The sequence below is a fragment of the Ursus maritimus genome, unplaced genomic scaffold (assembly GCF_017311325.1).
Source record: "Ursus maritimus isolate PB19 unplaced genomic scaffold, ASM1731132v1 scaffold_4, whole genome shotgun sequence".
Classification (NCBI taxonomy): Eukaryota; Metazoa; Chordata; class Mammalia; order Carnivora; family Ursidae; genus Ursus; species Ursus maritimus.
The window spans coordinates 94,079,368-94,095,446 of NW_024426552.1; the positions used below are offsets into that span (position 1 = coordinate 94,079,368).

At 41.6% G+C, this 16,079-nt stretch overlaps 1 protein-coding gene across 1 annotated transcript in view; it reads left to right on the plus strand.

Annotated features, from left to right (window-relative positions):
- The window catches only part of ZBBX (zinc finger B-box domain containing), a 119,848-nt gene extending 105,551 nt beyond the window's left edge, over positions 1 to 14,297 (plus strand). The window contains exons 18-19 of the mRNA XM_040621744.1: positions 13,073 to 13,251; positions 14,214 to 14,297. Coding sequence (XP_040477678.1) covers positions 13,073 to 13,251; positions 14,214 to 14,297 — 263 coding nt within the window. The remainder of the gene's footprint in view (positions 1 to 13,072; positions 13,252 to 14,213) is intronic.
- Positions 14,298 to 16,079: the final 1,782 nt, after the last annotated feature.

Genomic DNA, 16,079 nt, shown 5'->3' on the forward strand with positions numbered 1-16,079 from the left:
AGTGGTGGTAGAAGTATTAGGAAAGGTCTACGTACATATTTGTAAGAAACAACAGTGTATAGGAACCGCCCTCAACTAACATCACCCTCGTGATTCTACATCCCTTCAGGAAATAGGGGGTGTATGAATCACCAATGGACGACATACATATATCTAAGAAACAACAGTGTATAGGATAGAAGCCCTTACAACGAACATCCCCATTCTCACATATGGAAACATGAACCAAGGTTGAGGTGGAATCAGAAGGAAAGGACCACATACCTATTAGACAAAACCACTTTACAGAATAGCATTAACAGTTAACATCATCTTTCACGAATGTGGAAGCATTAATGAAAAGGTTCTGGAGTCTCAAGGACTGTGCCCCATCATTATTGGAAATAAACCACGGTGTACAGGAAAACAGCTTCAACTAACATCAGCCATCTCAATACTGATTCCTATTCAACATTGGTTGTGTAGGCCTAAGGATACGTCCACATACTCATAGCTAAGAAACAACTGTGTCAGGATTATGCCCTTCAAGTCACATCAGCATTCCTGAATATGGAATCATAAATCAAAGTGGTTTTGGTACCATTATGTAAGGCCTACGATCTTATAACTGAGAAACAACAGTGTACAGGAACCATCTTACAACTTAAATATCTTTGGTTAATGTGGAATCCCTATCATAAGTGATTGTGGTAATGTAACGAAAATGCAATAAACTTACTTGTAAGAAAAAACAGTGTAAAAAAAAGAAATAGAAAAGAAGGAAATCATTATATACAAAAAGTAAAATATAGTGCAATTAAACTATTTTAGGTTTCTTGACATCTAATGGCATCAAGATTTAGAAGTTGCTTCAGAAATGACCAAATTTTACATTAAACACAGCCTCCCAACCTCTCTCTTTTTTTTATTTTAAATTTTTTATTATGTTAGTCACCATACAGTACATCCCTGGTTTCTGATGTAAAGTTCGATGATTCATTAGTTGAGTATAAGACCCAGTGCACCATGCAATACGTGCCCTCCTTACTACCCATCACCAGTCTATCCCATTCCCCCACCCCACTACCCTCTGAAGCCCTCAGTTTGTTTCTCAGAGTCCATAGTCTCTCATGCTTCATTCCCCCTTCTGATTACCTCCCTTTCTTTATCTCTTTCTTCCCCTACCGATCTTCCTAGTTCTTATGTTCCATAGATGAGAGAAATCATATGATATTGTCTTTCTCTGCTAGACTTATTTCATTTAGCATTATCTACTCCAGTGCCGTCCATGTTGCAGCAAATGTTGAGAAATCATTCTTTCTGATAGCTGAGTAATATTCCATTGTATATATGGACCACAGCTTCTTAATCCAGTCATCCATTAAAGGGCATCTCGGTTCCTTCCACGATTTAGCTATTGTGGACAATGCTGCTATGAACATTGGGGTGCACATGGCCCTTCTCTTTACTACGTCTGTATCTTTGGGGTAAATACCCAGTAGTGCAATGGCTAGGTCATAGGGTAGCTCAATTTTTACCTTTTTAAGGGACCTCCACACTGTTTTCCAGAGTGGCTGTAGCAACTTGCATTCCCACCAACAATGTAGGAGGGATCCCCTTTCTCCACATCCTCTCCAGCAATTGTTGTTTCTTGCCTTGTCAATTTTTGCCATTCTAACTGGTGTAAGGTGGTATCTTAGTGTGGTTTTGATTTGAATTTCCCTCATGGCTAATGATTTTGATTTAGAGGCTCTGACAGCAAGCATGAATGAGGCAGAAGAACGTATCAGCGAATTGGAGGTTGGGTTAGTAGAAGAAAAAGCTAAAATAGAATCTGGACTCAAAAAAATTCACACTCAGGAATGTAGGTTACAGGAGATTACTGACTCAATGAAAAGTTCCAATGGCAGAATCATCAGCATCCCCGAGGGGGTGGAGAAAAACAGAGGTCTAGAAGAGATATTTGAACAAATTGTAGTTGAAAACTTCCCTAATCTAGCAAGGGGAACAAACATTCGTGTCCAAGAGGCAGAGAGAACCCCTCCCAAGCTCAACCATGACAAACCTACACCATGTCACATCATAGTGCAATTCGCAAATATTAGATCCAAAGATACAGTATTGAAAGCAGCCAGGGCAAAGAAATTTCTCACGTACCAAGGCAAAGGTATCAGAATTACGTGAGACCTGTCTACACAGACCTGGAATGAGAGAAGGGGTTGGGGGGCATTTTTAAAGCTCTTTCAGAGAAAAACATGCAGCCAAGTATCCTTTATCCAGCAAAGCTTTCATTCAGAATTGATGGAGAAATAAAGATCTTCCAGAATCTCCAGTCATTGACCAATTTCGTAACCACGAAACCAGCCCTACAGGAGGTATTAAGGGGGGGTTCTATAAAAGTAAAAAGGCCCCAAGAGTGATACAGAAGAGAAAGTCACCATCTATAGAAACAAAGACTTTACTGGCAATATGGCATCATTAAAATCATATCTCTCAATAATCAGTCTCAATGTAAATGGCCTAAATGCTCCCATAAAGCACCACAGGGTTGCAGATTGGATAAAAAGACATGACCCATCTATTTGCTGTCTACAAGAGACTAATTTTGAACCTAAAGATACATTCAGACTGAAAGTAAAGGGATGGAATACCATCTTTCACAACAATGGACCTCAAAAGAAAGCTGGGGTAGCAACTCTCATATCAGACAGATTGGATTTTAAACTAAAGACTATAGTTAGAGACACAGAAGGGCACTATATTATTCTTAAAGGATGTATCCAACAAGTGGATATGACCATTATAAATATATATGCCCCCAACAGGGGAACAGCAAGATACACAAGCCAACTCTTAACCACAATAAAGAGACAATAGATAAAAATACACTAATAGTAGGAGACCTCAACACTCCACTCTCAGCAATAGACAGATCACCTAAGCAAGAAATCAGCAAAGAAACAAGAGCTTTGAATGCCATACTGGACGAGTTGGACCTCATAGATATATATATAGAACACTATATCCCAGAACCAAAGTACTCTTTCTATACTAATGCCCATGGAACATTCTCAAGAATAGACCATGTTCTGGGACACAAAACACGTCTCAACCGATACCAAAAGACTGAAATTATTTCCTGCATATTCTCAGACCACAACGCTTTGAATTGGAACTCAACCACAAGGAATAATTTGGAAGAACCTCAAACACTTGGAGACTAAGAACCATCCTGCTCAGGAATGACTCGATAAACCAGGAAATCAAAAATCAATTTAAACAATTTATGGAGACCAACGAGAATGAAAACACAATGGTCCAAACCTATGGGATACTGCAAAGGCAGTCCTAAGGGGGAAATGATAGCCATCCAAACCTCACTCAAAAGAATAGAAAAATCTAAAATGCAGTTTTTATATTCTCACCTCATGAAGCTGGAGCACCAACCTATTTTTCAATAGTATTTCTATGTGGGGTTGCAGAGATCATAAACCTATTCAAATATTTTAAGCAAAAATTAGAGTGATATTTTACTTTTCTGTCCAGTACACATCCATTAAGAGAACTCTAATTTTTTCAATGTATGTGCTTCTTTCTGAGGAATAATTTAATTTTACGTGATTTTCCAATAATAAAATTAGTATAATTAAAGATAAACATGATTTAGCCAGGGGCCAATGACAGTTGACAAGTGACAAAATATATCATCCACATGAATAAAACCTGGTAGAAAATTTAAAAAAAAGAAAAGAAAAGAAAAGAAACAACAGTGTACTCGAACCTATTTAGCCCTAACATCATCATTCATGAATATGGAAGCATTAACCAAAGTGGTCTGGAAGCCTGACGAAAGTGCCAAACACTTCTCTCAAAGACACAACACTATACAATTAAAGATCAATGAACATCTTCTTTCACCAGTAATGAAGGGTTTAACAAAGTGGTTTGGAAACATGAACATTGTGTCACATTCTTATATGTTATAGACCACAGTGTCTAGGAACCATCCTTCAACTAAAGCTCCCTCATGCATAGGTATCCCTTCTCAAAATTGGGTTTGTAGTAATAGGGAAAAGTCCACACCGTTTTCTCTAGGAAACAATGGTGTCAAGATAATGTCCACCAGTAATATGACTGAGATTTGTGTATATTGCCCTTTCCTAAGGTTCAACACACGTATTGGAAAACACGTGTATATTCATGGGTCACGATGTTAGTTCAATGTTGCCTTCTATCAACACAGACTTGGTTCTCACAACTACTTAGATAGAACCTCTCCTTACACTTTCACTCACACTTCTGCAAGTACTTCCATCTTCATTACAGAAGATGTGAGTTGGATGATCTTTTCCAAAGGGTGTTCTTCCTTGAGCATGCAGCACGTTACTTAGGTTTTCATATGCGCTTATGGAAAATATATCCAGCTTCATGAAGGTAGGTGTGATTTGGAAGGTCGTCTCTAGATGGTGCTTTTTCTTAGTGTTAAGCATATGGCACTTCTCTTACCATTCAACACAGATATTTGAAAAAGCTTTCCTCTTCATGCATCAGGATGCTTGAAGTTGCATTCTCTCTATAGAGGCTTGGTGCTTAGAGTTGAGTAAACGGCATTTCTTTACACGTTCCCTCACGCTTGACCCAATGCTTCCAGCTTCATGAGAGAAGATGTGAGTTTTAGATGGTTTTCTATGGAGTTCTTTCATAAAGTTAAGCTTACGATAATTCCCTTATGCTGAGAAACACACTTCTGAGAATGATTCCAACTTCATGACAGATGTGCCTTGAAGGATGGATTCAGTACAGTCCTTTCTTGAAGCTAAGTCTCTGCCACTTTCCTTATGCTTTCAGCACAACTTTGCAAAAGTTTCCGTCTTCATGACAGAAGTTGTGGGTTGTAAGATGTTATCTATCCAAACCGGGGATGTACTGTATGGTGACTAACATAATATAATAAAAAAATCATTAAAAAAAAAAGATGTTATCTATCCAGTGTTCTCACCTACTATTAAGTTTATTGCACTTTCCTTAAGGTTCAACACACAGGGAAGAAAACCCTAGTTGATCCATTCGTCAGGAGGTGGGTTCAATATTGTATTCTATCTACACAGATTTGGTTCTCAGAATTAAGTAGACGGCACTTTTTTTACCTGCTCACACACACTCTTGCCAAGGCTTCCATCTTCACGACAGAAGTTGTGAGTTGAGACATGGTGTCTATACAGTGTTCTTCTATAGAGTTAAGCCAAGCGCTTTATGTTTGTGTTTTCATGCACACTTTTGCACATGCTTCCATTTTCATGACAGAATGTGAGATGCAAGATGCTTTCTCTATGGTGTTCTTTCTTAGACTTCAGTATATGGCACTTCCCTTATGTTTTCTTAGACACCTGTGCAAACGGTTTCATCTTCACGACCGAAGACGTGAGTTGAAAGATGGCTTCGATACAATATTCTTTCTTAAAGATTGGTTCATGGTCCTTTCCTTATGCTTTCATTCCCACTCTGAAACATGCTTCCATCATCATGACAGACAATGGAAATTGGAAGACCCTTTCCATACCCTCTTCTTCCTGAGAGTTACATCTATGGCAGTTTCCTTAAGGTTCAACACACGTATTCTGAAACCCTGGTGTCTTCACTGATCAACGTTGCCATCTCTCTACACAAACTTGGTTCACTGAATTGACTGATGGCACTTTCTTTTCGTTTTCACACAACGTTTTCGAAAGGCTTTCCTCCTCATGACAGATGTGAGTTGATAGATGCTTTCTGTGTAGTGTTCTTACGTAGTTAAATGAAGGGCATTATCTTCATGCTTGCAGACACTGTTTTGCACAATGCTCCCACTTCATGACACCAGATGTGAGGTGAAAGATGCTTTTATATAGAGTGTTCCCCCCTAACATAAAGTGGGTGATACCTTCCTTATGCATTTGTGGACAGTTTTGAAAAACTTGCCACCTTCCTAACAGAAGATGTGACTTGGAAGATGGTGTCTATTTGGTGTTCTGACTGAGATTTGTGTATATTGCCCTTTCCTAAGGTTCAACACACGTATTGGAAAACACGTGTATATTCATGGGTCACGATGTTAGTTCAATGTTGCCTTCTATCAACACAGACTTGGTTCTCACAACTACTTAGATAGAATCTTTCCTTATGCTTTCACTCACACTTCTGCAAGTACTTCCATCTTCATTACAAAAGATGTGAGTTGGAAGATCTTTTCCAAAGGGTGTTCTTACCTGAGCATACAGCAAGTTCCTTAGGTTTTTATACACACTTTTGGAAAATACATCAATCTTCATGAAGGTAGATGTGATTTAGAAGGTTGTTTCTAGATGGTGCTCTTTCTTAGTGTTAAGCGTATGGCACTTCTCTTACCCTTCAACACAGATATTTGAAAAAGCTTTCCTCTTCATGCATCAGGATGCTTGAAGTTGCATTCTCTCTATAGAGGCTTGGTGCTTAGAGTTGAGTAAATGGCATTTCTTTACACTTTCCCTCACCCTTGACCCAATGCTTCCAGCTTCATGAGAGAAGATGTGAGTTTTAGATGGTTTTCTACAGAGTTCTTTCATAAAGTTAAGCGTACAATAATTCCCTTATGCTGAGAAACACACTTCTGAGAATGATTCCAACTTCATGAAAGAAGACGTGACTTGAAGGATGGGTTCGGTATGGTCCTTTCCTGAAGCTAAGTCTCTGCCACTTTCCTTATGCTTTCTTCACAACGTTGCAAATGTTTTCGTCTTCATGACAATTGTGTGTTGTAAGATGCTATCTACCCAGTGCTCTCACCTACTATTAAGTTTATGGCTCCTTCCTTAAGGTTCAACACACAGGGAAGAAAACCCTGGTTGGTTCATTCATCAGGAGGTGGGTTCAATATTGTATTCTATCTACACAGATTTGGTTCTCAGAATTAAGTAGATGGCACTTTCTTTATGCGCTCACACACACTCTTGCCAAGGCTTCCATCTTCATGACAGAAGTTGTGAGTTTAGACATGGTGTCTATACAGTGTTCTTCTATAGAGGGAAGCAACGCGTTTTATGCTTCTGTTTTCATACACACTTTGGCACATGCTTCCGTTCCCATGACAGAAGATTGTGAGATGCATGATGCTTTCTCTACGGTGCTCTTTATTAGACTTCAGTATATGGCACTTTCCTTATGTTTTCTTAGACACCTGTGCAAACGATTTCATCTTTACGACTGAAGACGTGAGTTGAAAGATGGCTTCAATGCAATATTCTTTCTTAAAGATTGGTTAGTGGCCCTTTCCTTATGCTTTCATTCCCACTCTGAAACATGCTTCCAACATCATGACAGACGATGGAAGTTGGAAGACCCTTTCCATATCCTCTTCTTCCTGAGAGTTACGTCTATGGCAGTTTCCTTAAGGTTCCACACACGTATTGGGAAACCCTGGTGTTTTCACTGATTAATGTTGCCATCTCTCGACACAAACTTGGTTCACTGAATTGACTGATGGCACTTTCTTTTCATTTTCACACAACCTTTTTGAATGGCTTTCCTCCTTTTTTTTGGAAATTTTGTTTGGAAATTTCAATATGCCTTTCTCAATATCTGATAGAAAAAGCAGACAAAACATTGGTAACAAATGTGACCTAGTTGACATCTATGGAACATTCCATAATAAGTGCAGAATACATTATTTTCCAGTGGTCATAGACTATTTCCCCAAACAGATGTTATGTTGGGCCATGAATCATGTCTACATTTTAAAATCCTGAAATTAACTAGATTCTATTCTTAGGCCACCAAGGAATAGAGCCCTAGTTCTCATGGAAAGAAGACCAGGAAGTCCCTCCATGTTTAAAAATTCAGTGTAACTTTGCTGCATATCCTAAGGGTCAGAGAGGTAATCACAATGGATATTTTCCACCTTTTCTACATCAGGGCTCACACAAAATGGCCCTTTATCTCTGAAGAGGACTGACTATCCCAACGTAGACAGGAGTTAAGCCTCCTATCAGAGTTCTGCATGTCCCAGCCACACCTGGCAGCCTTGGCCTGTGCTCCCCCCCCCCACCTCGCTCCAGCTTTACTTCTGGTGGCCCTGAGTTAAGGGAGTCAACATAGCCATATGGAGATGGGAAGCTCACCACTCCTAGTGATGATGGTGCTATTATCCCCACCAGTCTAACAACATGATTTCTGAGAGAATTACAACACAATAGCAGCTTCTTCTATTTTTTTAAATGTTTTTTTTTTATTATATTATGTTAGTCACCATACAGTGCATCCCTGGTTTCTGATGTAAAGTTCGATGATTCATTAGTTGCGTAAAACACCCAGTGCACCATGCAATACGTGCACGCCTTACTACCCACCACCAGCCTATCCCATTCCCCCACCCCCACCCCTCTGAAGCCCTCAGTTTGTTTTGCCATAGTCTTTCATGCTTCATTCCCGCTTCTGATTACCCCCCTTTCTTCCCCTACTGATCTTCCTAGTTCTTATGTTCCATAGATGAGAGAAATCATATGATAATTGTCTTTCTCTGCTTGACTTATTTCACTTAGCATTATCTCCTCCAGTGCCGTCCATGTTGCAGCAAATGTTGAGAACTCGTTCTTTACAGTAGCAGCTTCTTGACCTTCCTTAAGGTTTGAAAATCATCTTGTGAGTCATCTTTTCGAAAATCGGTTTCAACATGTGTTCTTTTCTCTGGAGAAGAAATAGATCCAATGGTAATTATGGCTTCCAGAGCACCTGCTCTTGGGAGACTCCATACTGGCTCTGTGTAGCATTCCCCCTCTTAAACTTCTAAACAAGGGTATAGATAGAATGAGTACCATTTTCTAGATGGTTAGACAAGGGCTCAGAGATGATATGAATGACAGAGGAATTAATGTCAGAAACCTAAGTGGGATCTCATTCCTCAATCTCATAATAACCATCTATGAAAAGCCTACAGCAAATATCATTCTCAATGGGGAAAAGCTGGAAGACTTTCCCTTTAGATCAGGAACACGACAAGGATGCCCACTCTCGCCACTATTATTCAACATAGTATAGAAGTCCTGGCAACAGTAATCAGACAACAAAAAGGGATAAAAGGTATCCACATCGGCAAAGAAGAAGTCAAAATGTCTCTCTTCGCAGATGACATGATACTTTATATGGAAAACCCAAAAGAATCCATGCCCAAACTATGAGAAGTTATAGAGCAATTCAGTAATGTGGCGGGATACAAAATCAATGCTCAGAAATCAGTTGCATTTCTATACACGAATAATGAGACTGAAGAAAGAGAAATTAAGGAATTCATTATATTTACAATAGCACCAAAAAACCATACGTTAACTTGGAATTAACTTAACCAGAGACGTAAAGGACCTATATTCTAGAAACTATAAATCACTCTTGAAAGACATTGAGGAAGACACAAAAAGATGGAAAAATATTCCATGCTCATGGATCAGAAGCATTAACATAGTTAAAATGACCATGCTATCCAGAGCAATCTACATTTTCAATGCTATCCCGATCAAAATACCAAGGACATTTTTCAAAGAACTGGAACAAATAGTCCTTAAATTTGTATGGAACCAGAAAACGCCCCGAATCGCCAAGGAATTGTTGAAAAGGAAAAACAAAGCCGGGGGCATCACAATGCCGGATTTCGAGCTGTACTACAAAGCTGTGATCACAAAGACAGCATGGTACTGGCACAAAAACAGACACATAGACCAATGGAACAGATTAGAGAACCCAGAAATGGACCCTCGGATCTTTGGGCAACTAAACTTTGATAAAGCAGGAAAAAACATCTGGTGGAACAAAGACAGTCTCTTCAATAAATGGTGCTTGGAAAATTGGACAGCTACATGCAAAAGAATGAAACTTGACCACTCTCTCACACCGTACACAAAGATAAACTCTAAATGGATGAAAGACCTCGATGTGAGACAGGAATCCATCAAAATCCTAGAGGAGAACATAGGCAGCAACCTCTAAGACATCAGCCAAAGCAACCTTTTTCATGACACATCCCCAAAGGCAAGAGAAACAAAAGATAAAATGAATTTATGGGACTTCATCAAGATTAAAAGTTTCTGCACATCCAAGGAAACAGTCAGAAAAACTAAGAGGCAGCCCACGGAATGGGAGAAGATATTTGCAAATGACACTACAGATAAAAGACTGGTATCCAAGATCTACAAAGAACTTCTCAAACTCAATACACGAGAAACAAATAAACAAATCACAAAATGGGCAGAAGATATGAACAGACACTTTTCCAATGAAGACATACAAATGGCTAACAGACACATGAAAAAATGTTCAAAATCATTAGCCATCAAGGAAATTCAAATTAAAACCACACTGAGATACCACCTTACACCAGTTAGAATGGCAAAAATAGACAAGGCAAGAAACAACAATTGTTGGAGAGGATGTGGAGAAAGGGGATCCCTCCTACATTGTTGGTGCTGCAACATGGACGGCACTGGAGGAGATAATGCTAAGTGAAATAAGTCAAGCAGAGAAAGACAATTATCATATGACTTCTCTCATCTATGGAACATAAGAACTAGGAAGTTCGGTAAGGGAAGAAAGGGATAATGAAAGGAGGGGGTAATCAGAAGGGGGAATGAAGCATGAGAAACTATGGACTCAGAAAAAAACTGAGGGCTTTGGAGGGGAGGGGGTGGGGGAATGGGATAGACTGGTGATGGGTAGTAAGGAGGGCACGTATTGCATGGTGCACTGGGTCTTATACTCAACTAATGAATCATCGAACCTTACATCAGAAACCAGGCGTACTGTATGGTGACTAATATAATATAATAAAAAAAAACTTTAAAATAAAAAAAAAGATGAGTCCCATTTTCTAGATGGTTAGACAAGGGCTCAGAGATGATATGAATGACAGAGGATTTTAGTGTCAGAAACCTATGTGGAATCTCAAAACTGACTCCAAATCCCTTGTTCTTCCATACAGGGTACCATTTCGCTCTTACCTCTGGTCTTCTCGATCTGGGAACCTAGGAAGTATTAGGATTTTCTTGTTGTGTGGGCAACTGGAATGAATTCGGCTGCCCTTTTCACCTCTGCCCATCATGATCATGAAGATAATTATCTCAGTGGAGGACCTTTGAGTAAGAGACTTAAAGATCCCTAGGAATAGAGATACTATAATATTTTTCTGATATTAAAGTAACTGAAAGAACTATCCTTTTTTAATTGATGGAAGCTCTGGTCTGTTCAGAGTGTGCTGTAAGGTCGGAAATAGTATTTAATTCTACTCAGCCTCTTCTACAGAATGAGACAATGCTTCTAAAGATTGCTAAAATATTCCCTTGCCTCTGATTATTTACTTCTCAACCATCATAGTGTTTCTCTGTTAGGGTTATGATTTCTATGAGGCAAAAGTTGCAGAGAAAGAACTTAGTGTATCCAGGGGCACTTTTGTGTTGTGACATTGAGCTATTCTGTTGTATCCTGTAGTCCAAGGGAATGGTGCCAGACATCTCTAAGATATCTAAAATTCTGACTGTAAATGATCTCAATGCTTCAGAAATTTGGGCAGGACAAGGGGAGGAGTCCAGAGACTGTGAACACCTCTGTTACCTGTGTTGACCATGGAGCGGGTAACCTTCTGTAGGGGTCCTTTTGATGTCTCTGTACTATGGGAAAGGTGCTTTCATCTCAAGTTCCTCCATTTGGTAGTGATGATAAGGATAAGAGTAATTTTTATCTCATACCATCTGTGGGCCCTGATCTTGGCCTCCCAGGGAAGCTCTCCTTTAACATTATACCCAGCTCAAAATAACCAGGCAAACCCTTAAGGCATGGGGACTATTTCTGCCCCCAGCACATATTGTCCATCTGCTTCAAAAAGAAAAAAGAGAACAAAAAAATGCCCTTGCCAACATCAAGGTGAGAACACAAAAGAACCTCTCTGTCCCCCGTAAGATTAAAGTCATACCGACTTGTACATACTGAAAAGATAAGAAAAGTCTGTCACTTTCTGGAATCTTCTGCCTCATCGTGATGGGTAACTGTACCTAACACAAAACAGAACAAATATATAACCCTGCCCTAAATGTTCCTTCCCTGGAGCACTCCCTTCTTTGTGAAGACTGTGTCTCCCAGGCATCTGACCTGACTTGGGTTTGAATAAAACTCTCTTCATTTCTCTCTAAAATGTTTTAAAATGTTCCTTCCTTTAGTGTTGACAATAACACTATGTTTTCTTTTCAAGTGAAAAATAAATGTTCCTGGTTCACAACCGTGACAGCACAGAAGGCCGGCTGTTCCTCCAGCACAGAAGGCCGGCTGTTCCTCCTGGCCCCTACCCTGCAGAACCAAGCATGTGTATATAGATTCCAGCACAAATGGGCTCATCCTAGAAGGATGCTTTGAAGGTCTGAGAAGCACTATCCACTCCATGGGTGAGACAAGAAGGCAAAGCTATTCCCGCTTGGAGCATTCCTTTTGGGGCTTAAAATTGCCTTGGACATGCATGAAAGCATTGCCATTTCCTAAAGCCCAAAGCTGGAACAGTCTGAGAGCAGCTGACCTAGCCAGAATCCAGGCACACACCTGTAGGAAGGGTTGGTGCAGAAGGGAAGGGGCAGGGCTCTGAGGGTGTTCTGCAGCTAGAGGGGTCCGCGGAAGGGGCAGTGTGTGTGTGTGTGGGGGGGCCCTGCCTGTGATCCCAGTCATGCCTGCGCAAGGTGTCGAGCCAAGGAGGCACCTCCTGGACCCCCTGTGCTCCCAGAGTTGAGAGTCATGGGGGCGGTTTCCTGGCATTCAAGGGGCTGGAAGCACCTCACTCCCCAACCAATCACCCTGTGGGGGTGGAGCTACGTCTCTGTGGGTGGACCCGGAGCAGCCTGAGGAGGGAGACCAGGAGCCAAGGAAGGGGAGCTCTGAGAGAGTCGACCTGGGGAGTTCCTGGCTGAGTGAGTGCATGCTGTGTGCCCGTGGGGGGCATGGTCTGGGAGTAGGGGCACCCCGGGTGAGAGGTGGGGTTCTGGAAGGGCATGTGGAGAGAGTTCATTTGGAGACTCAGGTGAGTTTTCTTTTTCCCTTGAAAGTCTCTTCTGCCTAGTCTCTGTCAACTGGCCATACACCCCAGACCCAGGAACTCCAGGGCACCCGCTCAGCAGAGCTTTTGTGGTATTGGTCGCAGACATTCCAGGGTTTCACTTGTTCCCCAGCAAGAGCGAGAGTAAGGACCGCACGGTCCCCAACTTCAGTGCGGTGCCCCTGTCCCCCGACACAGTGCAGGTAATGGACCTTGAGCAGTTCCCCAAGTTCAGCAGGGTGTTCCCTGTTCCTTCAGGCACATGTGTGGCACTAGGAAGCCCCAGAGCCGTTACCCAACTTCAGCATTGTGCTGCCTGTTCCCTGGGAATGGTGGCAATGGGCTGGAAGATAATTACTACTAAAAGACAAGTCTGTGTTTCCCCTTCTCCCAGAAACTGCAGCAGGCATGCTGGCTTTAGGTCCGAGGAGCCGCCTTCTCCCCACCTGACAACACTTCTCTTCTCTGGCTCCGCGAGACCCGAGGTTTTGAACGTCTGCATCTGAGTCAGTGAGGCAGCTTGACACAGGACACCAGCATTCAGAGAAAGCGGCAGGTCCATTTGGAGAAATGTCATATCCACGTCAGGACTGGAGGTAAAACCTCTCATTAACCCACCATCTCCTGGGCTTTTCTCTTTTCTCTAGTTGAGCCATGAAGTAAAACTTAAGTAATAGTTGTCAGCGTTCTGAATTTGGTGAAGGAGGTACTTAGTTTCTGAGCTTGGAGCACTTTGCAGGGGATCCCATTTTCTCTGTTCATTGACTGCTTATGAATGTATTTTGAACAGCTGTTTCCTAGAAACACTCTTTCATTAGAAAGGGAAGGTTAGATTTACTCTTTGTGTATTTTTAAGATATACATCTAACAGTGTTTATTCAGTTGGGCCTACGATATGGGTGAGTGGCCACCATTTAGGGTTAGATGGCTTTTTGTCGTCAGATACAGATATGGATGATGTCTTGTCATTTGTCAAAGGTGATGTTTCATCACTGATTAGTCTTTTCATCCCAAGAATTACAATGAGGGTCGAGGGAAAATTCAAAATTATTCAAAGCAGCCTTTTCCTGTTTAAAAGTTAAGCTTGACTATCTAGCTTTACTAGATGTATCAACTCAATATTTTGAGGTGCCATATTCTCTCTGTCATTTCTTTGGTGGTGCAGTCAGAAGGAGAGTCTTTGGGAATTCCTTTGGATAGAGTCATGCTGGTGGCTTCAAGGGGCCTGGTGACGGGAGCCCTGGGCTGAGTTCTGGAACTACTTGCTTGACGCTGGGTGAGTCAGGTTATCCCACAGAGTTTCTGTTTCCTCCTTATGAGATTGCTGGAAGGTGAAATAAGTCAAGCAGAGAAAGGCAATTTTGATACGGATTCACTCATTTATGGAACAGGAGAAATAGCAGGGAGCTCAGTAGGAGAAGGAAGGGAAGAATGAAGGGTGGGGTAAACAGAAGGGGGAATGAACCACGACAGACTATGGACTCTGGGAAACAAACTGAGGGCTTCAGAGGGGTTTGGTGGGGGATTGGGATAGGCCGGTGATGGGTATTAAGGAGGGCACGTATTGCATGGAGCCCTGGGTGTTGTACGCAAACAATGAATCATGGAACACTACATCAAAAACTAAGGATGTAGTGTATGGTGACTAACATAACATAATAAAAAATTTTTAAAAAAGAAAATAAAGAAATTGATGGAAGGTCATATCTGTGGAAAGTCTTTTTACACAGAAACTGTTCTGCCTATTGAAGAGCAACTAAAAACGAGGTGATTTGGGCTCTATTATTCTGTAAATAATAATTTTAAAACTCCCTGTCCTAGGGATACAGTATTTTATTGCATAAGGAAGCCTGAGAAGACTGCAATGAAAGATTGAGATCTCAGAGCACGTTCATGTTCCATGGATACGTCACTTAACAGTTTGCACAGGTAGGAAGGTAAGTGGAGATAAATATGAAAGAAAGGGAAAGAAGGTGTGAACCATTCATTAGGTAGCCTTCTCCCTTTCTCAGGAAAGCCTTGGGCCAGTGTAATTTTGGGAAAGGAGGGGGAATCCTGGAGCTTTGCAGCAGATGGGGGTTCCAGGTCTGGGTAGAGGTGACGGGTCCCAGAGGAGAGCTGAGTGCATTCTGCAGCAGGGTATGGGCAGGGCGCGCTCCTGGGGTGGCTGTGGTCTCCCATGTGAACGTTGTGACAGGTGAGGGCTGTGAGCTGGTTCCTGGCTGAGGACAGTTGAGGCACAGGTGGAGAGCTGGCCGAGTCCCTTCTTCAGGGCCACCAGCCTCAGCCAGCACACACAGACTCATCGTCTGTCCCTGTCACTCCAATTCAGACTGTCAGAGTTGCCAGGCCTAGATGTTTGGTGGTGCTTCTTTCCTTGCATGTGTGTGAAGTTCCAAACCTGAGGTGATGGACATGAAGGGTCCTCAGAAAATCTGTTACTCTTTTATTTCCTGCTCTTATTTCGATCAGTGAAGTGAATCAGACCTGCTAGTAGAAGGGGCTATCTGTGCATTTTTATTTCCCGGTTTAATTAAACAATGGGAAAACAGTCTTGTGAAATACTCAAAGAATCCTTTGTAGGTTTTCATGTTTCCCCCCCCCCCCCGGGGTGGTGGTGCTTACCTGGAGGCCCAGCCGGTGCTCCGGAAGCTTGACCTCGTGAGTCACTTGCGACTTGAGCTGGGGAATTGATGAAGAATACAGAATGAATGCTGAAGGTTGCCTGTATCGTTTGGACTCAGACAACACCGTGTAGCATCGGAACTCTTCACCTGTGAGGCATGTCGGGATCCCTGAGGGTGTGAGCTTTGCTTCATGGGCTGAGGTTCTGTCTTCATCCTTATCTAGACCAGAGCCATGTTGTCTGGCAAGGGAGATCCAAATCCTTAGGTGACCATATCATCATCATCATCATTATCGTTATTATTAATTATTAATTATTATTATTATTTTAACAAATCAAGAGAGACATTGACTTTGAAATAAAACTATTGAAAGGAACAACACAAGGTCAAGTATATACGTGATG